At 50.6% G+C, this 25144-nt stretch overlaps 2 protein-coding genes and 1 pseudogene across 2 annotated transcripts; all 3 read right to left on the bottom strand.

The window, feature by feature from the left end:
* Positions 1–248: 248 nt before the first annotated feature.
* Positions 249–8646, bottom strand: LOC116968063 (annotated as a pseudogene).
* Positions 8647–11309: 2663 nt separating this feature from the next.
* Positions 11310–17146, bottom strand: LOC116968001 (trypsin-like). The gene is made up of 5 exons (XM_033014636.1): positions 17046–17146; positions 16439–16595; positions 16093–16343; positions 14773–14879; positions 11310–11515 (listed from the first exon to the last, which is right to left on the bottom strand). The coding sequence occupies exons 1-5, from the start codon at positions 17083–17085 to the stop codon at positions 11366–11368; spliced, it is 705 nt and encodes a 234-aa protein (XP_032870527.1). The 5' UTR covers positions 17086–17146; the 3' UTR covers positions 11310–11365.
* A 3649-nt stretch (positions 17147–20795) lies between these two features.
* LOC116968064 (trypsin-like) lies at positions 20796–24774 on the bottom strand. The gene is made up of 5 exons (XM_033014690.1): positions 24661–24774; positions 24049–24205; positions 23677–23944; positions 22673–22792; positions 20796–21031 (listed from the first exon to the last, which is right to left on the bottom strand). The coding sequence occupies exons 1-5, from the start codon at positions 24698–24700 to the stop codon at positions 20882–20884; spliced, it is 735 nt and encodes a 244-aa protein (XP_032870581.1). The 5' UTR covers positions 24701–24774; the 3' UTR covers positions 20796–20881.
* Positions 24775–25144: the final 370 nt, after the last annotated feature.

The raw sequence follows: 25144 nt of genomic DNA on the forward strand, positions 1-25144 counted from the left end.
TCAAGAGACAGCTAGATAGAGCTCTTAAAGATAGCAGGAACGGCGCACTGATTGTGGATGATCAGCCATTATCACACTGAAAGGCGGTGCTGGCTCGAAGGGCCGTATGGCCTACTCCTGCACCTATTGTGTATTGTCTATTGTCTACAATCAGAAACCATTCTTCATTGCAACTATTTTATTGATAGTTTTCCAGTTGTACAGAGAGTGAGAGGCGGAGACCTGGCGCGGGGGCTGGGGCCACGGGCTCAGTTTGCCGCGATGGTATTGTGGATCCAGGAGACGTACTGGCAGACGCGAGTGTACACACCGGGATGGTCCCTGTCCGCACAGCCGTACCCCCACGACACCACTCCCTGGAGCACTCCGTTACACACCACCGGCCCACCAGAATCACCCTGTCACAAGAGTACACGTGAGAGGAGGTTAGTTGGAATCACAGAGCGATACAGCGGGGAAACAGGCCCTTCGGCCCTACGTGCCCACACCGACCAACATGCCCCAATCTACACTAGTCCCACCCAAAGATCATTCGAACAATTTATAGCAGAACAGCACGCTAAAGGAGTAGGAGGAGACATCTTGGGGAACGGCTGCTAACCAGCAGCCGTCCGTTTAATTCACTTTTTTTTTGTAGTTTTAGTGAGTCCTGTGCTTTGTTTGTGGGAGAGATAGACTTTTTAATGTGGGGGGTAGGGGGTAACAATATTTCTAGGTCCCTACCTGGTCGGTGAGGCAGCTTTTTCTCCGGGCTACCCCGTCGACCCGTCCTCGTGGCCTACCAGCGGGCGTGGAGCGCCGTTTCCTGGCGTGGACCGCCCAGCACCTCGGCTTCGGTGGCGGCACAGCGCTGGAGCGGGCGATGCCTTGCCTGGGTGGCCGCGCTGGATCGACGCTGGAGCTCCGGTGTGCTGTGACCGCCGAGTTCATCACCTCCGGGCTGCGGGTTTGCGGAGCGGAGCGGGCGGCGCCGACCTCAACATCGGGAGCCTGGGAGCTCCAAACCGGCGCGGACTTGTCGGCTTCGGAAGCCGCGGTCTCCGGTAAGGAAGCGGCCGTTCCAGGTGGCACAGTCGCTGAGAGGACTCTCCCGACGCCGGGGCAACAGCACCCGGCCAGAACGGCCAGGAACATCGGGCCTCCGTAGAGGCAAAAGCGGAGGCCTCAATAGGCCTGACTTTGGGACAACTGGGGATGGGGACTGGACATTGTGCCTTCCCCCACAGTGGTAACCATTGTGGGGGGATGATTTTTTGTGTGTAAGTGAATATTTTAGTTTGTGTCCAAGATGGCTGTCGGAAGGGAGAGTTTAGCTGCCGCTGCTCTCTCTTCACATTGTGTTTTTGATTTTTTGTCTTTGGATCGAATTCTGTCTTTAATTTGTGTATTGGTGATGTCTTTATTATTTACTAGACTAAGTGGGACCCGTTGGGTCCCAGCATCACGCGGGAGGGCTGGACACCCTACACAATATTCCACTTCTGCAGCAATTCCAATATTGCTGGCCAGTGGGGGGACATTCTGTTGCGCTAGTATGAGTGTTGTGGGCCGAATGTACTGGTTTCCAGAGGGCTAGTATGGAGTTTGTGGGCCAAATGGATTTTTGGGCTGGCAGCACAGTCACTGAGGGCTGGCAGCTCAGTCACTGAGGCCTGGAAGTACAATCACTCGGACCTGGCAGGCTGGCGGCTGAGAAACTGCCAGAAATTCTTCCCAAAACAGGTGACAGACTGGGGGAAGAGGGTGGACTGAAAAGATTATTGGGCTGGCAGTTCAGTCACTTACGGCTCGTGGGCTGGCAGTTCACTAACTCACGGCTCGTGGGCTGGCAGTTCACTAACTCACGGCTCGTGGGCTGTCAGTGCAGTCACTCACGCCTGGTACGCTGGCAGTTAACTCAGTCACCCCACCTACCTTCACCCCCCCCCCCACTCTGCTCCTTGCCATTCCCCTCCCACCCACACATTTCAGTGTATCTCCAAACAACCTCCCCCCATGCACTCTTAGTGGCTTCCCCACAGAGCAGCCATTCCTGCCTATTAGGTTCTATTGTGATGAAGAACACACAGCATTAAAAGTGCAAAAAGGTTTTATTAAAGTTTAAAATGTGAATGACTCTTAAAATATAAGAACAATTAAAATTTTAAAGATGAGATTTATTAAGTTTTTACTTGTTGTGTCTTGTTGCGTCTTGTTGAGTTCTGCTGTTCACTGCCTCTTGATGACTATTTCCTTTTGATAAAAAGAGACAATTTTAATATAGAGAAAGTCAGCGGTCAAATTATAAGAAGGAAAATCTGAGAATTTATCTCAGAAGTCATCATTCAACGAAGCACACTATTAATGACAACATTTTCGGGCGATGTTCCTTCCGTCAGGAAACCTTTGACATTTCCCTTCATATTTCTGTTGAGCTAGTATGTTGGGCCGAAGGTACTGGTTTCCAGAGGGCTAATATGGAGTTTGTGGGCGGAATGGATTATTGGGCTGGCAGCTCAGTCACTGAAGGCTGGCAGCTCAGTCACTGAGGCCTGTACTGGCAGGGGGGGGGGGGGGGGCACCAAAATGCTTAAGACATCGGGAAGAGTTCTGTTCACAACTTCAAAGCATTCTCTCCTAATCATTGGACATTCATCCCAAACAATGGCTTTCACTTGCTTCGTGAAATGTGCCGTCTTAGAGTTCTTCTCGATGTTGCACAATGTATCCTCGGCCACTTGGATGGGAATCTTGAATCGAGAATGTGTAGTTCTTCCACCAGGCAGAAATGTAGCTGCTATCCCAGAGGATACTACAGCAATAGCCACATCACCTTGACCTCTAACATTTCCTGACATGATGTTGAAAAAGCAGCCTAAAGACAATTTCAGTTGTTAATGAACACTGAAGATTTTGTGCAAAACATTTTTTTGAGGTGGGGTATGTCAGGGTGGGGTGGGGGTGGTAAGCATGGTGCAGCCAAGGGAGGGGCACAGCTTCAGGCAAGGGTTCTCGTGAGCTGATGAGAAGGGAGGGGTGCTCATGCAGGGGACGAGGGCGGCTTCAGTAGGGTGTGCATCCTATAGCCAGGCGGAGGGCAGCATCTTGAGGTGGGGGATGTCAGTGGAGGAGAGGGGGCAGTGAGCGATTTGCTCATGACCTGTAGACTCAATAACTGCCTTGGGATTAACTCATGTCCTTTAGACTGACTGAATCTCACGGCTTGTGGACTGACTGATGCCCGACTTCTGGAGTCACGTCCGATTTTTGTAAACTGAAAACGGTAACATCTACATTGAGGAACAGCTTCTTCCTGATAGCCATCACGCTATTAAACATAACAAATAAGCTCTGAACTACGAAATACTATATTATTTCACACACACACGCACACATATATTCACATGCACTCACACACATATGCACACACACTCACACACACACACACACACTCATATTCACACACACACCCATATATAAACATGCACACGTACACACACACACACACACACACACACACACACACACACACACACACACACACACACACACACACGCGCACATACACATATACACACGCACATATTCACACACACACATACACACGCACACATATTCACACACACACATATTCACACATACACACACGTATTCACACGCACACACATTCTCATACAGATATTCACACACACAGACTCATTCACGCACACACAAACTCAATGACACACATTCACACAAAGACCCACACACACACATAAACTCATACACACACACACGGACTCACTCACACACGCACACGCACACACAGACTCAATCACACACACACACACATATATATATATATATATATACTCACACACACACACATATATATATTCACACACATAGACACACGCACACATACATATATATTCACACACACATTCATATATATTCACACACATACATATATCCACACATATATATATTCACGCACACATATATCCACGCACACACATATAGACACACGCACACATACATATATATTCACACACACATACATATATCCACACATATATATATTCACGCACACATATATCCACGCACACACACACATATACACACACACACACACATATATATATACACACACACACACATATTCACACACAAACACTAAAATACAGTGTTTAAAACGAATATTCAAATCCTGCTGTAGTCTTTTGCTGAAACAAAATGCTGCTTTTAAATAACGTCCAACAAACACACACTTACCATAGAGAAAGCAGCCGAATATTTGAAACTTCAAATCCTGCAAATCCACACAATGCTGCAACAAACACACATACACACAGCCTTTGCTGAAACACAATGCTGCAACAAACACACACAGACACAAACACACACATACACACAGCTTCTGCTGAAACACAATGCTGCAACAAACACACACACACACAGCTTTTGCTGAAACACAATGATGCAACAAACACACACACACACAGCTTTTGCTGAAACACAATGCAGCTTTTGCTGAAACACAATACGGCTGTTGCTGAAACACAATGGCAGCTTTTGCTGAAACACATTTGCAGCTTTGGCTGAAACACAATTGCAGCTTTTGCTGAAACACAATGCCGCTGTGATTGCAACAAACAAACACTTACCAGTTCTGTAGAATTTTTCAGCACCTCGTGCACTCTGTGGGCAGCGCCATCTTGCCTCCGACCGGAAATGACGTCATCGTCGACGGCTTACCGATCACCGGAAATGACGTCATCGCCGCCATCTTGCAACCGCCAAAATCACAAAATGAGCGCCAATTTTAAATTTAAACACAGTTCTGGTCCAATTAAAAGGCTTTATTCGTGCTTTATCCGCCTGAAAACGTTGCAACAAATCCATTTCAATTTCCATGAACATTTCAAAGACAATACAGACATCATGCTTTAGTCACCTGAAAACGGTTGCAACCATTTTAAAACCCAAGAGAAACAAATTTGCAAACGCTTTATAACAATAACAAATGCTTTTTATTTTCAATACACATTTCAAAGACAATATAGGTAGACAAATTTACAAATGCATTTCATGTTCAATACACATTTCAAAGACAATATAGACAGACAAATTTACAAATGCATTTCATGTTCAATACACATTTCAAAGACAATATAGATAGACAAATTTACAAATGCATTTCATGTTCAATACACATTTCAAAGACAATGTAGATAGACAAATTTACAAATGCTTTTACATGTTCAATACACATTTCAAAGGCAATATAGATAGACAAATTTACAAATGCATTTCATGTTCAATACACATTTCAAAGACAATATAGATAGACACATTTGCAAACTCTTTCCAACAAAATGCCAAGAAACTTCAGACCATGGTGAATGGTGAACAACATACATATCACTTGGCTGAAAAAGCATATGGAGGGGACTCACCTTGGAGTAGGGCTGCAGCTCAGAGAGCCGTGACCTTTTCACTTCGTGGTCCGGAAGAGAGTGATTGAAGCAGGACACTTCCGGGTTTTGTATTCCCTCCCTCCCCCTGCTGCCAGCGGGGGCAGCAGAGAGAAGGGGAATGTTGTAAAAACATTAATATCTCTGTCATATTTCATCGACGGGAAAAATCCTCGGCACACATGCGGCGGAGGGGTTTCTGAGCGAGGTGGCCAAAAATGACGGCCGTAGGTGGCGGCGTTCTCTCGGAAATCGCAGCACAGATCGCCAAAACCGGTCAAGAACAGAGTTTTAGTCATATAGATTTTACTCGGATTATATGTTTTTTTACTCTTGTTAATTTCTGTAAGGTGTCCTTGAAAGGCGCACACAAATAAAATGTATCATTATTATTATTACATTTGTAGATGTGGACGCCGTGAATGAAGCCGATTCCCAAGATGGCGCTGAAAAAATTCCCATGACCTACTACGGCTTTTTTGCCGACTGCACCATGTTGCTCTTGCTCTGGTATCCTTGGTCCCACTTGCCCGCGTTTGGCCCATATCCCTCCAAACCTATCCTATCCATGTACCTGTCCAAGTGTTTCTTAAACGTTGCGATAGTCCAAGCCTCAACTACCTCCTCCGGCAGCTCGTTCCATACACCCACCACCCTCTGTGTGGAAAAGTTGCCCACCGGATTCCTATTAAATCTTTTTGCCCCTCACCTTAAACCCATGTCCTCTGGTCCTCGATTCCCCTACTCTGGGCAAGAGACTCTGTGCGTCTACCCGATCTATTCCACTTGTGATTTTGTACACCTCTATAAGATGGCCCCTCATCCTCCTGCGCTCAATGGAATAGAGTCACAGCCTGCTCCCAACCTCTCCCTGTAGCTCACACCCTCTGGTCCTGTTGTCATGTTGTCAGTGATCATTCCCGGGTAGTAACAGTCCGCGTCACTCAGAACCGGGGCGTCCAAACACTGAAGCTGGTGGCCGCTTGCCGCTTGTGGGGGAAAGGTGAGAGATTAAACTCCCTCGCCGTCTCTGTCACCCCTCCCAACTAGTGTGTGTGCGCCCCTACCCCGTCTCTGCCACCCCCTCCCCACCCCCTCTCCCCAATCTTTCTCATCTCCTCTTCCCATTCTCCGTCGTTCTCAACGACTCTCTTCACTTCCCTCACACTCCATCTCCTCCTCAACTCACGCTCTCTCTTTCTCTCTCCTCGTCTTTCCCACACCCCAAATGTCCCACCCGGAAATCCCGGGTGGGACAGGGGGGTCTTATGATCGTGGGCGCCGACTGGACGAGAGAGACGTTGGTCAGCACGCGGTGGAAGGGGGGGGGGCATGATGATTCAGCGGATGATTGGAGGAGGGAGGTGTCCATCCGAGGCGGAAGTAGGGGGTGGGGCTGAGGATAGAGCGCGGTGATTGGAGGAGGGAGACGTTCTTGTAAAGATCATAGAGTGGAGCTTGAGTCGGCACATTCGCGGGGCCTTTCATCGCACTGCCCCGCGCGGCTTAAAATCGGCCGCGGGATCTTCCATCACCCCGTCGAGGCGCCGGGCGATGAAAGGCCCCGCGAACGGGCCGATTCAAGCCCCATGTTTCGGGGTGGACTAAGCTGCTGTTTCTCGAGTTCGGAGTTGTTCACCAACCAGGTCACTTCCCGATGTTACCGTCCACAGGGCCCACGGCCGAAGCCACGCGCACTCGTGTGAGTGTGTGTGTATGTGTGTAACTGTGTGAGTGTTTGAGTGTGTGTGAGTGTGTGTGTGCGCGTGTGTGTGTGTCAGAGAGAGAGTGTGTGTGTAAGTGTGTCTGTGTGTGTGAGTGTGTGTGTGTGAGTGTGTGTGTGTGTGTGAGTGTGTGTGTGAGTGTGTGTACGTGTGTGTGAGTATGAGTGTGTGCGCGTGTGTGAGAGAGAGAATGTGTGTGTAAGTGTGTCTGTGTGGGTATGTGAGTGTTTGTGTGTGTGTGTGTGTGTGAGTGTGTGTGTGTGTGTGTGTGAGTGTGTGTGTGGGTGTGAGTGAGTGTGAGTGTGAGTGTGCGTGTGTGTGCACGGCCGCCAAAAATGTCCCCCCCCCATTGTTATGATAGCGACCCCCCCCCATACTCTCTATCTCCCCCTCAATCTCCCTTCCATTTTTCGCCCCCCCCCATTTTCTCCACCTCCCCTCTCTCTCTCTCCCCCACCAGTCCCGGAGTCTCACCCGTGTCCAAGGTGTTACCCCAGCGGAGATGAGACACATGTCGCCGGTCTGGGCGCAATGGACGGGCAGGGGAAGGGCGACCACATTGCTGTCCATGGCGGCGGGCCGGGACAGTTTGATCAACATGATGTCGTTGTCCTGGGTGTAGTAATCGTATTTGGGATGTTCGGTCACCATCTCCGAGTTGATGAACTGTTCCGACCCCTCCGTAGCCATGATATCATGTTCGCCCAGACGAACATGTATGTCCCTACCAACGGACGGTAAAATCAGACCGCGCCTTCAAACCAACCGCGAACGGAGGGGAGGGGGTTACAGAGACGGGGAGAGGGGGAGTGTAGACACCTCCCCGAGCGGTAACAATGAGTTGCGGACACAACCCAGCGCGGGGTGATCAGGGAACGGCCGCACAGATGGTAACCGACGTTGAGCGGCACGATCCAGGGAACGGCGTGTTTACGGCACTCGTAACCGCCCACGATACTGACATCGCCGGTGGCCGCTGCGTCTGCGACTGTGGAGCTGGGAGAGAGAGAGAGAGAGAGAGAGAGAGAGAGAGAGAGAGAACACGGGCACTGCCAGCGGGGCGGAGAGAGTGACAGGGGAGGATGGTGAGAGGAGAGGTAGAGAGAGAAGGGGAAAGAAGGAGGGGGAGCCGAGGGGGGAGGAGGGAGAGAGAGAGGAGGGGGAGTGAGCGGAGGGGTTGATACAGGAGGTGGAGACACAGGCGGGGGTGAGAAAGAAGGGGGAGAGGGAGAAAGAGGGGCAGAGAGATGAGGAGACGGAAATGGAGAGACAGAGAAGCGGAGAGAGTGCGAACGGGAGAGAGAGAGCGGGAGATAGTGGGATAAGTTTGAAGGGGAGAGAAAGAAGAGGGAGCGAAGTGAAGGGGAATAATGCGAGGGAGTGGAGGGGAAAGAGAAGGGGGAGAGTAGAGGTAGCTTGCGTCCGGGGCTGTATACACTTACAGGCGAGTCCGAGGAAGACGAGAAGCAGAAGGGTCTTCATGTTGTGTGGGGTCGGGGCGCGGATGCCTTTGGCGAACGGCTGCACCTGTGCTCGTCCACGCCCGTGTATGACGCTGGGCGAGGTCGGGGAGGGAGGTCGGGGAGGGAGGGAGGGAGGTCGGGAGGGAGGGAGGGAGGGAGGGAGGGAGGGAGGGAGGGAGGGAGGGAGGGAGGGAGGGAGGGAGGGAGGGAGGGAGGGAGGGAGGGAGGGAGGGAGGGAGGGAGGGAGGGATGGAGGGCGAGAGGGGCGTGAGGGGATAAGGAGAGGAAAGGGAGGAGGTGGAGGGGGCGGGAGGGGAAGGATCTTACAGAGAAAAAACTTGAGTGAAACTCAAAGTAAAGTAAAAGTAATTGAAACTAAATTGAAACTAAACTCAACCCGTGAGCTAAAATTATCAGAACACCTTCGCTCAGTCCAGCTGGACCCACCTGATGTACCGGTTTCCAAACACTCGTCACCTCGACCGCAGCCAACCTTGGCCTGTTTCCCAGATCATCCTTACTTTTTTGCATATATTTTACTATTAATTTCTGTGTCTCTCCACATCACCGTCGATATCTCTTGTTTCATTTACCCCGACTGTCAGTCTGAAGAAGGGTCTCGACCCGAAACCCATTCCTTCTCTCCAGACATGCAGCCTGACCCGCTGAGCTACTCCCGCATTTTGTCCCTGTCCATGTTCTCCACAGAGATGCTGCCTGACCCGCTCAGTTACTCCAGCATTTTATACCGGCTCACACAGCATCTCTGGAGTATGTGGGGGAAAGGGGGGGGGGGGGGTCACAGAGACGGGGATAGGGAGCGTAGGGGCCGCGGGGTGGGGGGGGGGGGGGGTCGTCACTCTCATTAACACTATGTTATTCTCTAATATATAACTCTAACTCTAAACAAACTCAAAGTCAACTGAAACTATGCTAATATTAAAACAAACTAAACTCAAAGCATGAACTAAATGTAAAACTAAGCGCGCAGTGATCTCCGGGAGCTTGCAGCCCGGGGGGGGGGGGGTAGGAACCGGAGCGCCTAATATAGTAGTGGCCAGAGGATCTAGGGTGACGGAGGAACTAAAGGAAATCCACATTAGGCAGGAAATGGTGTTGGATAGACTGATGGGACTGAAGGCTGATAAATCCCCAGGGCCTGATGGTCTGCATCCCAGGGTACTTAAGGAATTGGCTCTAGAAATCGTGGACGCATTGGTGATAATTTTCCAGTGTTCTGTAGACTCCGGATCAGTTCCTGTGGATTGGAGGGTAGCTAATGTTATCTTAAAAAGTGGGACTGAGAAAACAGGGAATTACAGGCCTGAAATTGGTGGGGGGGATGCTGGAATCAATTATAAAAGATGAAATAGCCGCACATTTGGGTAGCAGTAACACGATCGGTCCGAGTCGGCATGGATTTACGAAGGGAAAGTCATGCTTGACTAATCTTCTGGAATGTTTTGAGGATGTAACTAAGAAAATGGACAAAGGAGAGCCAGTGGATGCAATGTACCTGGACTTTCAGAATGCATTTGATACGGTCCCACATAGGAGATTAGTGGGCAAAATTTGAGCACATGGTATTGGGCGTAGAGTGCTGACATGGATAGAAAATTGGTTAACAGACAGGTATAAACGAGTAGGGATTAACGGGTCTCTTTCAGAATGGCAGGCAATGCCTAGTGGGGTACCGCAAGGCTCGGTGCTGGGACCGCAGCTATTTACAATATCCATCAATGATTTGGATGAAAGGATTTAAAGTAACATTAGCAAATTTGCAGATGACACAAAGCTGCGTGGCAGTGTGAACTGTGAGGAGGATGCAATGAGAATGCAGGGTGACTTGGACAGTTTGGGGGAGTGGGCAGATATGTGGCAGATGATGTTTAATGCGGATAAATGTGAGGTTATCCAATTTGGTATCAAAACAGGAAGGCAGATTATTATCTAAATGGCGTCAAGTTGGGAAAAGGGGAAGTACAACGGGATCTTGGGGTCCTTGTTCATCTGTCTATGAAAGTAAGCATGCAGGTACAGCAGGAAGTGAAGAAAGCGAGTGGCATGTTGGCCTTTATAACACGAGGAATCGAGTATAGGAGCAAATAGGTCATTCTGCAGTTGTACAGAGCCCGAGTGAGACCACACCTGGACTATTGTGTGCAGTTTTGGTCCTGTAATTTGCGGAAGGACATTCTTGCTATTGAGGGAATGCGGCGTATGTTTACAAAGTTAATTCCTGTGATGACGGGTGTGTCATATGCTGAGAGAATGGAGCGGCTGGGCATGCACATTCTGGAGTTTAGAAGGATGAGAAGGTATCTTATTGAAATATATAAGATTGTTAAGGGTTTGGACACGCTAAAGGCAGGAGACATGTTCCCGATGTTGGGGGAGTCCATAACCAGGGGCCACTGTTTAAGAATTAGAAGTAGGCAATTTAGAACGGAGACGAGGAAACACTTTTCCACCCAGAGAGTTGGGAGTCTGTGGAATTCTCTGCCCCAGAGAGCGGCGGAGGCTCTTAAAGATAGCAGGAACGGCGTACTGATTGTGGATGATCAGCCATGATCACATTGAAAGGCGATGCTGGCTCGTAGGGCCGAATGGCCTACTCCTATTGTGCATTGTCTATTGTCTACAAACAGAAACCATTCTTCATTGCAACCATTTTCTTGATAGTTTTCCAGTTGTACAGAGAGTGAGAGGCGGAGACCAGGTGAGGTCGCCGGGGGTCACGGGCTCAGTTTGCCGCGATGGTGTTGTTGATCCAGGAGACGTAGTGGCAGACGCGAGTGTACACGCCGGGATGGTCCCTGTCAGCACAGCCGTAACCCCACGACACCACTCCCTGGAGCACTCCGTCACACACCACCGGCCCGCCAGAATCACCCTGTCACAAAAGCACACGTGAGAGGAGGTTAGTTGGAATCATAGAGCGATACAGCGGGGAAACAGGCCCTTCGGCCCTACGTGCCCACACCGACCAACAAGCCCCATCTACACTAGTCCCACCCAAAGACTATTCGAGCAATTTATAGCAGAATAGCACGCTCCACTTGTAGATGTGGACGCCATGAAGGAAGCCGATTCCCAAGATGGCGCTGAAAAAATTCCCTATGCCTACTACAGCTTTTTTGCCGACTGGACCATTTGGCTCTTGCTGTGGTATCCTTGGTCCCACTTGCCCGCGTTTGGCCCATATCCCTCCAAACCTATCCTATCCATGTACCTGTCCAAGTGTTTCTTAAACGTTGCAATAGTCCAAGCCTCAACTACCTCCTCCGGCAGCTCGTTCCATACACCCACTGTGTGGAAAAGGTGCCGCTCGGATTCCTGTTAAATCTTTTCCCCCTCACCTTAAACCTATGTCCTCTGGTCCTCGATTCCCCTACTCTGGGCAAGAGACTCTGTGCGTCTACCCGATCTATTCCCCTGGTGATTTTGTACACCTCTATAAGATCGCCCCTCATCCTCCTGCGCTCCATGGAATTTAGATTAGATTAGATTAGATTCGTTTTATTGTCATTCAGACCTTTAGGTCTGAACGAAATTTTGTTTCCCTGCAGTCATACATATAATTTAAAAAATGACAAAAACACACAATCAACACAAATTTAACATCCACCACAGTGAGTTCACCAAACACCTCCTCACTGTGGTGGAAGGCAAAATCTTAAAGTCTCTGTCTCTTCCCTCTTTGTTCTCCCTCTGCGCCGAGGCGACGGTTCAAACTCCGCGGGTGGTCGATCCACACATATATATATTCACGCACACATATATCCACGCACACACATATAGACACACGCACACATACATATATATTCACACACACATACATATATCCACACATATATATATTCACGCACACATATATCCACGCACACACACACATATACACACACACACACACACATATATATATACACACACACACACATATTCACACACAACACTAAAATACAGTGTTTAAAACGAATATTCAAATCCTGCTGTAGTCTTTTGCTGAAACAAAATGCTGCTTTTAAATAACGTCCAACAAACACACACTTACCGTAGAGAAAGCAGCCGAATATTTGAAACTTCAAATCCTGCAAATCCACACAATGCTGCAACAAACACACATACACACAGCTTTTGCTGAAACACAATGCTGCAACAAACACACACAGACACAAACACACACATACACACAGCTTCTGCTGAAACACAATGCTGCAACAAACACACACACACACACACACACACACAGCTTTTGCTGAAACACAATGATGCAACAAACACACACACACACAGCTTTTGCTGAAACACAATGCAGCTTTTGCTGAAACACAATACGGCTGTTGCTGAAACACAATGGCAGCTTTTGCTGAAACACATTTGCAGCTTTGGCTGAAACACAATTGCAGCTTTTGCTGAAACACAATGCCGCTGTGATTGCAACAAACAAACACTTACCAGTTCTGTAGAATTTTTCAGCACCTCGTGCACTCTGTGGGCAGCGCCATCTTGCCTCCGACCGGAAATGACGTCATCGTCGACGGCTTACCGATCACCGGAAATGACGTCATCGCCGCCATCTTGCAACCGCCAAAATCACAAAATGAGCGCCAATTTTAAATTTAAACACAGTTCTGGTCCAATTAAAAGGCTTTATTCGTGCTTTATCCGCCTGAAAACGTTGCAACAAATCCATTTCAATTTCCATGAACATTTCAAAGACAATACAGACATCATGCTTTAGTCACCTGAAAACGGTTGCAACCATTTTAAAACCCAAGAGAAACAAATTTGCAAACGCTTTATAACAATAACAAATGCTTTTTATTTTCAATACACATTTCAAAGACAATATAGGTAGACAAATTTACAAATGCATTTCATGTTCAATACACATTTCAAAGACAATATAGACAGACAAATTTACAAATGCATTTCATGTTCAATACACATTTCAAAGACAATATAGATAGACAAATTTACAAATGCATTTCATGTTCAATACACATTTCAAAGACAATGTAGATAGACAAATTTACAAATGCTTTTACATGTTCAATACACATTTCAAAGGCAATATAGATAGACAAATTTACAAATGCATTTCATGTTCAATACACATTTCAAAGACAATATAGATAGACACATTTGCAAACTCTTTCCAACAAAATGCCAAGAAACTTCAGACCATGGTGAATGGTGAACAACATACATATCACTTGGCTGAAAAAGCATATGGAGGGGACTCACCTTGGAGTAGGGCTGCAGCTCAGAGAGCCGTGACCTTTTCACTTCGTGGTCCGGAAGAGAGTGATTGAAGCAGGACACTTCCGGGTTTTGTATTCCCTCCCTCCCCCTGCTGCCAGCGGGGGCAGCAGAGAGAAGGGGAATGTTGTAAAAACATTAATATCTCTGTCATATTTCATCGACGGGAAAAATCCTCGGCACACATGCGGCGGAGGGGTTTCTGAGCGAGGTGGCCAAAAATGACGGCCGTAGGTGGCGGCGTTCTCTCGGAAATCGCAGCACAGATCGCCAAAACCGGTCAAGAACAGAGTTTTAGTCATATAGATTTTACTCGGATTATATGTTTTTTTACTCTTGTTAATTTCTGTAAGGTGTCCTTGAAAGGCGCACACAAATAAAATGTATCATTATTATTATTACATTTGTAGATGTGGACGCCGTGAATGAAGCCGATTCCCAAGATGGCGCTGAAAAAATTCCCATGACCTACTACGGCTTTTTTGCCGACTGCACCATGTTGCTCTTGCTCTGGTATCCTTGGTCCCACTTGCCCGCGTTTGGCCCATATCCCTCCAAACCTATCCTATCCATGTACCTGTCCAAGTGTTTCTTAAACGTTGCGATAGTCCAAGCCTCAACTACCTCCTCCGGCAGCTCGTTCCATACACCCACCACCCTCTGTGTGGAAAAGTTGCCCACCGGATTCCTATTAAATCTTTTTGCCCCTCACCTTAAACCCATGTCCTCTGGTCCTCGATTCCCCTACTCTGGGCAAGAGACTCTGTGCGTCTACCCGATCTATTCCACTTGTGATTTTGTACACCTCTATAAGATGGCCCCTCATCCTCCTGCGCTCAATGGAATAGAGTCACAGCCTGCTCCCAACCTCTCCCTGTAGCTCACACCCTCTGGTCCTGTTGTCATGTTGTCAGTGATCATTCCCGGGTAGTAACAGTCCGCGTCACTCAGAACCGGGGCGTCCAAACACTGAAGCTGGTGGCCGCTTGCCGCTTGTGGGGGAAAGGTGAGAGATTAAATTCCCTCGCCGTCTCTGTCACCCCTCCCAACTAGTGTGTGTGCGCCCCTACCCCGTCTCTGCCACCCCCTCCCCACCCCCTCTCCCCAATCTTTCTCATCTCCTCTTCCCATTCTCCGTCGTTCTCAACGACTCTCTTCACTTCCCTCACACTCCATCTCCTCCTCAACTCACGCTCTCTCTTTCTCTCTCCTCGTCTTTCCCACACCCCAAATGTCCCACCCGGAAATCCCGGGTGGGACAGGGGGGTCTTATGATCGTGGGCGCCGACTGGACGAGAGAGACGTTGGTCAGCACGCGGTGGAAGGGGGGGGGGGCATGATGATTCAGCGGATGATTGGAGGAGGGAGGTGTCCATCCGAGGCGGAAGTAGGGGGTGGGGCTGAGGATAGAGCGCGGTGATTGGAGGAGGGAGACGTTCTTGTAAAGATCATAGAGTGGAGCTTGAGTCGGCACATTCGCGGGGCCTTTCATCGCACTGCCCCGCGCGGCTTAAAATCGGCCGCGGGATCTTCCATCACCCCGTCGAGGCGCCGGGCGATGAAAGGCCCCGCGAACGGGCCGATTCAAGCCCCATGTTTCGGGGTGGACTAAGCTGCTGTTTCTCGAGTTCGGAGTTGTTCACCAACCAGGTCACTTCCCGATGTTACCGTCCACAGGGCCCACGGCCGAAGCCACGCGCACTCGTGTGTGTGTGTGTGTGTGTGTGTGAGTGTGTGTGTATGTGTGTAACTGTGTGAGTGTTTGAGTGTGTGTGAGTGTGTGTGTGCGCGTGTGTGTGTGTCAGAGAGAAAGTGTGTGTGTAAGTGTGTCTGTGTGTGTGAGTGTGTGTGTGTGAGTGTGTGTGTGAGTGAGTGTACGTGTGTGTGAGTATGAGTGTGTGCGCGTGTGTGAGAGAGAGAATGTGTGTGTAAGTGTGTCTGTGTGGGTATGTGAGTGTTTGTGTGTGTGTGTGTGTGTGTGTGAGTGTGTGTGTGTGTGTGTGAGTGTGTGTGTGAGTGTGAGTGAGTGTGAGTGTGAGTGTGCGTGTGTGTGCACGGCCGCCAAAAATGCCCCCCCCCATTGTTATGATAGCGACCCCCCCCCCATACTCTCTATCTCCCCCTCAATCTCCCTTCTATTTTTCGCCCCCCCCATTTTCTCCACCTCCCCTCTCTCTCTCTCCCCCACCAGTCCCGGAGTCTCACCCGTGTCCAAGGTGTTACCCCAGCCGGAGATGAGACACATGTCGCCGGTCTGGGCGCAATGGACGGGCAGGGGAAGGGCGACCACATTGCTGTCCATGGCAGCGGGCCGGGACAGTTTGATCAACATGATGTCGTTGTCCTGGGTGTAGTAATCGTATTTGGGATGTCCGGTCACCATCTCCGAGTTGATGAACTGTTCCGACCCCTCCGTAGCCGTGATATCATGTTCGCCCAGACGAACATGTATGTCCCTACCAACGGACGGTAAAATCAGACCGCGCCTTCAAACCAACCGCGAACGGAGGGGAGGGGGTTACAGAGAGGGGGAGAGGGGGAGTGTAGACACCTCCCCGAGCGGTAACAATGAGTTGCGGACACAACCCAGCGCGGGGTGATCAGGGAACGGCCGCACAGATGGTAACCGACGTTGAGCGGCACGATCCAGGGAACGGCGTGTTTACGGCACTCGTAACCGCCCACGATACTGACATCGCCGGTGGCCGCTGCGTCTGCGACTGTGGAGTTGGGAGAGAGAGAGAGAGAGAGAGAGAACACGGGCACTGCCAGCGGGGCGGAGAGAGTGACAGGGGAGGATGGTGAGAGGAGAGGTAGAGAGAGAAGGGGAAAGAAGGAGGGGGAGCCGAGGGGGGAGGAGGGAGAGAGAGAGGAGGGGGAGTGAGCGGAGGGGTTGATACAGGAGGTGGAGACACAGGCGGGGGTGAGAAAGAAGGGGGAGAGGGAGAAAGAGGGGCAGAGAGATGAGGAGACGGAAATGGAGAGACAGAGAAGCGGAGAGAGTGCGAAGGGGAGAGAGAGAGCGGGAGATAGTGGGATAAGTTTGAAGGGGAGAAAAAGAAGAGGGAGCGAAGTGAAGGGGAATAATGCGAGGGAGTGGAGGGGAAAGAGAAGGGGGAGAGTAGAGGTAGCTTGCGTCCGGGGCTGTATACACTTACAGGCGAGTCCGAGGAAGACGAGAAGCAGAAGGGTCTTCATGTTGTGTGGGGTCGGGGCGCGGATGCCTTTGGCGAACGGCTGCACCTGTGCTCGTCCACGCCCGTGTATGACGCTGGGCGAGGTCGGGGAGGGAGGGAGGGAGGTCGGGAGGTCGGGAGGGAGGGAGGGAGGGAGGGAGGGAGGGAGGGAGGGAGGGAGGGAGGGAGGGAGGGAGGGAGGAGGGAGGGAGGGAGGGAGGGAGGGAGGGAGGGAGGGAGGGAGGGAGGGAGGGAGGGAGGGAGGGAGGGAGGGAGGGAGGGAGGGAGGGAGGGGCGTGAGGGGATAAGGAGAGGAAAGGGAGGAGGTGGAGGGGGCGGGTGGGGAAGGATTTTACAGAGAAAAAACTTGAGTGAAACTCAAAGTAAAGTAAAAGTAATTGAAACTAAATTGAAACTAAACTCAACCCGTGAGCTAAAACTATCAGAACACCTTCGCTCAGTCCAGCTGGACCCACCTGATGTACCGGTTTCCAAACACTCGTCACCTCGACCGCAGCCAACCTTGGCCTGTTTCCCAGATCATCCTTACTTTTTTGCATATATTTTACTATTAATTTCTGTGTCTCTCCACATCACCGTCGATATCTCTTGTTTCATTTACCCCGACTGTCAGTCTGAAGAAGGGTCTCGACCCGAAACCCATTCCTTCTCTCCAGACATGCAGCCTAACTCGCTGAGTTACTCCAGCACTTTGTACCTGTCCACGTTCTCCACAGAGATGCTGCCTGACCCGCTGAGTTACTCCAGCACTTTATACCGGGTCAGATAGCATCTCTGGAGTAGGTGGGGGGGGGGGGGGGGGGGGTCACAGAGACGGAGAGAGGGAGCGTAGGGGCCGCGGGGTGGGGGGGGGGGGGTGGTCACTCTCATTAACACTATGTTATTCTCTAATATATAACTCTAACTCTAAACAAACTCAAAGTCAACTGAAACTATGCTAATATTAAAACAAACTAAACTCAAAGCATGAACTAAATGTAAAACTAAGCGCGCAGTGATCTCCGGGAGCTTGCAGCCCGGGGGGGGGGGGGGGTGTAGGAACCGGAGCGCCTAATATAGTAGTGGCCAGAGGATCTAGGGTGACGGAGGAACTAAAGGAAATCCACATTAGGCAGGAAATGGTGTTGGATAGACTGATGGGACTGAAGGCTGATAAATCCCCAGGGCCTGATGGTCTGCATCCCAGGGTACTTAAGGAATTGGCTCTAGAAATCGTGGACGCATTGGTGATAATTTTCCAGTGTTCTGTAGACTCCGGATCAGTTCCTGTGGATTGGAGGGTAGCTAATGTTATCTTAAAAAGTGGGACTGAGAAAACAGGGAATTACAGGCCTGAAATTGGTGGGGGGGATGCTGGAATCAATTATAAAAGATGAAATAGCCGCACATTTGGGTAGCAGTAACACGATCGGTCCGAGTCGGCATGGATTTACGAAGGGAAAGTCATGCTTGACTAATCTTCTGGAATGTTTTGAGGATGTAACTAAGAAAATGGACAAGGGAGAGCCAGTGGATGCAATGTACCTGGACTTTCAGAATGCATTTGATACGGTCCCACATAGGAGATTAGTGGGCAAAATTTGAGCACATGGTATTGGGCGTAGAGTGCTGACATGGATAGAAAATTGGTTGACAGACAGGTATAAACGAGTAGGGATTAACGGGTCTCTTTCAGAATGGCAGGCAATGCCTAGTGGGGTACCGCAAGGCTCGGTGCTGGGACCGCAGCTATTTACAATATCCATCAATGATTTGGATGAAAGGATTTAAAGTAACATTAGCAAATTTGCAGATGACACAAAGTAGCAATGTTACAAAATTTTTAGATTTTAAAAATCAAGTCTGTAATTTATCCCATCAGATAAAGCATAAAAATAAGTTTAATTTGACACCTAATTCACTTTCATATCTCAAGTATTTAAAAGGTTATGGCCATTTTCATACTCGGAAATGAGCATCTTGTTCCCTATTGATTTTCTATGGACATAACAAAAAAGTTGTGATCGTGAACAGTCAAAAGCCCATAACTTTCTTAAAAATTAAGAGAACTGAATGAAATTTTCAGTTATCATAGATTGAAGCATTCTGAAACAAATATAAAATAATCTTACTTGGATGACCTGAAATTAAAGCATATAATTAGTTAGTTACCTAATTGTAGCTAATTTCAGACTTCAATTACTAGATCTAAACATCTATCCATTTCTTAATAAATTATTAACATTTTTAAATAGCCTAAATGTCCAAATAATATTCACAAATAATTCACAATAAAACATGATTTTTAAATCTCATTTACATTAATTTATAGACCAAATGGAAGGAATTCAGTGTTCAATTGCTGTAAATAAATGCCCATTTAAATCAGCTTTCTAGTGGGTCCCTGTGGAACGCGCTGGTTTAGAACGTTCACATTGCGGTAGATTTGTGCCCCAAATGCCCAGAAAAATACTGCGCGATATAATGGGCCCAAATTGAGCTACTCGCAATATTAAATTTTGTATAAAGGGATCTTTAGAAGCCCTTTTTAAGGTAAAAATATACAACCTAACTTCTGCTATTTGCTTTATGAGACCCTGCGGTTGCTGACGGTCGCGGGTTTAGAGATTGATTTTTAAACTACTATAACTATTATACGAGGCCTTTAAACCTAATAATAGCCTTTGCGACGGGGTCTTCCAGCGATTTTTCGTTAATAATTAACTAGGCTGAACATCTTCGATTGGAACAGCCTAGAGAAAATCGCGTTTTAAACCCGCCCCCTCTAAACGGCGCCAAAATCGCGCACACCTGCAACGGCAGATTTTCAAAGACGCTTCAGGTAGGCTTTGCAACATACCTACACAAAGCTGCGTGGCAGTGTGAACTGTGAGGAGGATGCAATGAGAATGCAGGGTGACTTGGACAGTTTGGGGGAGTGGGCAGATATGTGGCAGATGATGTTTAATGCGGATAAATGTGAGGTTATCCAATTTGGTATCAAAACAGGAAGGCAGATTATTATCTAAATGGCGTCAAGTTGGGAAAAGGGGAAGTACAACGGGATCTTGGGGTCCTTGTTCATCTGTCTATGAAAGTAAGCATGCAGGTACAGCAGGAAGTGAAGAAAGCGAGTGGCATGTTGGCCTTTATAACACGAGGAATCGAGTATAGGAGCAAATAGGTCATTCTGCAGTTGTACAGAGCCCGAGTGAGACCACACCTGGACTATTGTGTGCAGTTTTGGTCCCGTAATTTGCGGAAGGACATTCTTGCTATTGAGGGAATGCGGCGTATGTTTACAAAGTTAATTCCTGTGATGACGGGTGTGTCATATGCTGAGAGAATGGAGCGGCTGGGCATGCACATTCTGGAGTTTAGAAGGATGAGAAGGTATCTTATTGAAATATATAAGATTGTTAAGGCTTTGGACACGCTAAAGGCAGGAGACATGTTCCCGATGTTGGGGGAGTCCATAACCAGGGGCCACTGTTTAAGAATTAGAAGTAGGCAATTTGGAACGGAGACGAGGAAACACTTTTCCACCCAGAGAGTTGGGAGTCTGTGGAATTCTCTGCCCCAGAGAGCGGCGGAGGCTCTTAAAGATAGCAGGAATGGCGTACTGATTGTGGATGATCAGCCATGATCACATTGAAAGGCGATGCTGGCTCGTAGGGCCGAATGGCCTACTCCTATTGTGCATTGCCTATTGTCTACAAACAGAAACCATTCTTCATTGCAACCATTTTATTGATAGTTTTCCAGTTGTACAGAGAGTGAGAGGCGGAGACCAGGTGAGGTCGCCGGGGGTCACGGGCTCAGTTTGCCGCGATGGTGTTGTTGATCCAGGAGACGTAGTGGCAGACGCGAGTGTACACGCCGGGATGGTCCCTGTCAGCACAGCCGTAACCCCACGACACCACTCCCTGGAGCACTCCGTCACACACCACCGGCCCGCCAGAATCACCCTGTCACAAAAGCACACGTGAGAGGAGGTTAGTTGGAATCATAGAGCGATACAGCGGGGAAACAGGCCCTTCGGCCCTACGCGCCCACACCGACCAACAAGCCCCATCTACACTAGGTCCACCCAAAGACTATTCGAGCAATTTATAGCAGAATAGCACGCTCCACTTGTAGATGTGGACGCCATGAAGGAAGCCGATTCCCAAGATGGCGCTGAAAAAATTCCCTATGCCTACTACAGCTTTTTTGCCGACTGGACCATTTGGCTCTTGCTGTGGTATCCTTGGTCCCACTTGCCCGCGTTTGGCCCATATCCCTCCAAACCTATCCTATCCATGTACCTGTCCAAGTGTTTCTTAAACGTTGCAATAGTCCAAGCCTCAACTACCTCCTCCGGCAGCTCGTTCCATACACCCACTGTGTGGAAAAGGTGCCGCTCGGATTCCTGTTAAATCTTTTCCCCCTCACCTTAAACCTATGTCCTCTGGTCCTCGATTCCCCTACTCTGTGCAAGAGACTCTGTGCGTCTACCCGATCTATTCCCCTGGTGATTTTGTACACCTCTATAAGATCGCCCCTCATCCTCCTGCGCTCCATGGAATTTAGATTAGATTAGATTAGATTCGTTTTATTGTCATTCAGACCTTTAGGTCTGAACGAAATTTTGTTTCCCTGCAGTCATACATATAATTTAAAAAATGACAAAAACACACAATCAACACAAATTTAACATCCACCACAGTGAGTTCACCAAACACCTCCTCACTGTGGTGGAAGGCAAAATCTTAAAGTCTCTGTCTCTTCCCTCTTTGTTCTCCCTCTGCGCCGAGGCGACGGTTCAAACTCCGCGGGTGGTCGCTGCCTCCGCTACAGCTCCGAGGCCGAGTCGGGTCTCCGCTGCCGCTACCTCCGCCACAGCTTCGGGACCGAGTCGGGTCTCCGCTACCGCTGCTGCCGCTGCTGCAGCCGCTGCCGCCGCCACAGCTCCAGGGCCGAGTCGGGTCTCCGTTGCCGCTGCCTCCGCCACAGCTTCGGGGCCGAGTCAGGTCTCCGCCGCCTCCGCCACAGCTTCGGGGCCGAGTCGGGTCTCCGCTACCGCTGCTGCTGCCGCTGCCGCCGCCACAGCTCCAGGACCGAGTCGGGTCTCCGCTGCTGCTGCCGTCGCCACAGCTCCAGGGCCGAGTCGGGTCTCCGCTGCTGCCGCCGCCGCCACAGCTTCGGTGCCGAGTTGGGTCTGCGCCGCTGCTGCCGCTGCTACAGCTCCGATGCCGCCAGCTCCGCCATTAGGCCTCGGCGCAGACGGAGACGGGGAATACGACCGAAGAAAAAGTCGCATCCCCCGAAGGAAGAGACCAAAGCATGTTCTCCCACCCCACCCACACACATACACAACTTAATAAAACAAAATTAACTAAAACATGACAAGGAACAAAACGAAAGAAAAAAAACCCAAAAAAAAACAGGCGGACTGCAGGTAGAGTCCCAGCTCTGCCCCCTACCTCTCCCTGTAGCTCATACGCTCTGGTCCTGGCAACATCTTCGGTTGGCCGTGGGACCTGTTTCCGCGCTGTCGGGGGGAGCGAGCGGGGAGAAAGATATAGAGGAGAGGGGGAGATACGGGCAGAGGGGGAAATGGTCTGTACCTGGCAGGTGTCGCGGCCTCCCTCCAAGTAGCCGAGACACATCATGTTGTCAGTGATCATTCCCGGGTAGGAACCGGAACAGTCCGCGTCACTCAGAACCGGGGCGTCCAAACACTGAAGCTGGTCGTCGCTAACCAATAGTGGGGGATAGGTGAGAAATTAAACCCCATCCCCGTCTCTGTCACCCCTCCCCACCGGCCCCTACCCCCCTCTCCCCGTCTCTGTCACCCCTCCCCAACGACCCCTACCCCCTCTCCCCGTCTCTGTCACCCCTGCCCACCGCCCCCTACCTCCCTCTCCCCGTCTCTGTCACCCCTTCCCACCGACCCCTACCCCCCTCTCCCCGTCTCTGTCACCCTCTCCCCAATTTTTGTCACCTCCCCTTCCCATTCTCCATCGTTCTCAACGACTCTCTTCCCTTCCCTCCCCCCCCCCCTCGCCCCTCCCTCACGCTCCATCTCATCCTCACCTCACGCTCACTCTTTCTCTCTCCTCGTCTCGCCCACATCTCAAATGGGCGGAAATCCGGGGTGGGACAGGGGGGGTCTGATGATCGTGGGCGCCGACTGTACGAGAGAGACGTTGGTCAGCCCGCGGTGGAAGGGTGGGGGGGTCATGATGATTCAGCGGATGATTGGAGGAGAGAGGTGTCGATCAGAGGCGGATGTACCCGTTGGGACTGAGGATAGAGCGCAGTGATTGGAGGAAGGAGACGTCCTTGTAAAGATCATAGAGTGGAGCTTGAGTCGGCACGTTCGCGCGGCCTTTCATCGCGCTGCCCATCGCGGCTTAAAATCGGCCGCGGGATCTTCCATCACCCCTTCGAGGCGACGGGCGATGAAAGGCCCCGCGAACTGGCCGATTCAAGCCCCACGTTCCGGGGTGGGCGAAGCTGCTGTTTCTCGAAAGAGTGTGAGTGTGTGTGCGCGCGGCCGCTAAAGAAAAGTCCACCCCCATGTTATGATAGCAATTTCCTCCCCCTCCCCCCTCTCTCTCTCCCCCACCAGTCCCAGAGTCTCACCCGTGTCCATGGTGTTACCCCAGCCGGAGATGAGACACATGTCGTCGGTCTGGGCGCAATGGACCGGCAGGGGAATGGCGACCACATTGCGGTTCATGGCGGCGGGCTGGGACAATTTGATCAACATGATGTCGTTGTCCTGGCTGTAGTAATCGTATTTGGGATGTCTGATCACCATCTCCGAGTTGATGAACTGTTCCGTCCCCTCCGTAGCCGTGATATCATGTTCGCCCAGACGAACATGTATGTCCCTACCAACAGACGGTAAAATCAGACCGCGCCTTAAAACCAACCGCGACCGGAGGGGAGGAGTTACAGAGACGGGGAGAGGGGGGGTGTAGACACATGTACTTACGAGCGGTAACAATGAGCTGCGGCCACCACCCAGCGCGAGTTGATCAGGGAACCGCCGCACAGATGATAGCCGACATTGAGCGACACGATCCAGGGAACGGCGTGTTTACGGCACTCGTAACCGCCCACGATATTGACATCGACTGTGGGCGCCGCGACTGTGGGTGTGTGGGGGGGGGGGGGGGGGAAGAGAGAGAGAGAGAGAACACGGTCACTGCCAGCGGGGCGGAGAGATACACAAGGGAAATGAGTGAGAGGAGAGGTAGAGAGAGAAGGGGAAAGAAGGAGGAGGAGCCGAGGGGAGAGGAGGGGGAGAGAGAGGAGGGGAAGTGAGTGGAGGGGTTGATACAGGAGGTGGAAAGACAGGGAGTGGGGAGGGAGAGAAAGAAGGGGGAGAGGGAGAAAGAGGGGCGGACAGATGAGGAGAGGGAGATGGGGAGAAAGAGAAGTGGTGAGAGTGCGAAGGGGAGAGAGAGAGGGGGAGATAGTGGGGTAAGTATGAAGGGAGAGAAAGAAGGGGGAGAGAAGTGAAGGGAAAGAATGCGAGGGAGAGGAGGGGGAAAGAGAAGGGGGAGAGTACAGGTAGCTTGGATCCGGGGGTGTATACACTTACCGGCGAGTCCGAGGAAGACGAGAAGCAGAAGGGTCTTCATGTTGTGTGGGGTCGGGGCGCTGATGCCTTTGGTGAGCGGCCGCACCTGTGCTCTTCCACGCCCGTGTATGGCGCTGGGCGAGGTAGGGGAGGGAGAGAGGGAGGAGAGGGAGGGAGAGAGGGAGGGAGGGAGGGAGGGAGGGAGGGAGGGAGGGAGGGAGGGAGGGAGGGAGGGAGGGAGGGAGGGAGGGAGGGAGGGAGGGAGGGAGGGAGGGAGGGAGGGAGGGAGGGAGGGAGGGAGGGAGGGAGGGAGGGAGGGAGGGAGGGAGGGAGGGAGGGAGGGAGGGACTGACGGAGGGAGGGAGGGACTGACGGAGGGAGGGAGGGACGGACGGAGGGAGGGAGGGACGGAGGGAGGTACGGAGGGAGGGAGGGACGGAGGGACGGAGGGCGAGAGGAGCGTGAGAGGATAAGGAGAGGAAAGGGAGGGGGTGGAGGGGGCGGG

The sequence above is a fragment of the Amblyraja radiata genome, chromosome 43 (assembly GCF_010909765.2).
Source record: "Amblyraja radiata isolate CabotCenter1 chromosome 43, sAmbRad1.1.pri, whole genome shotgun sequence".
Lineage (NCBI taxonomy): Eukaryota > Metazoa > Chordata > Chondrichthyes > Rajiformes > Rajidae > Amblyraja > Amblyraja radiata.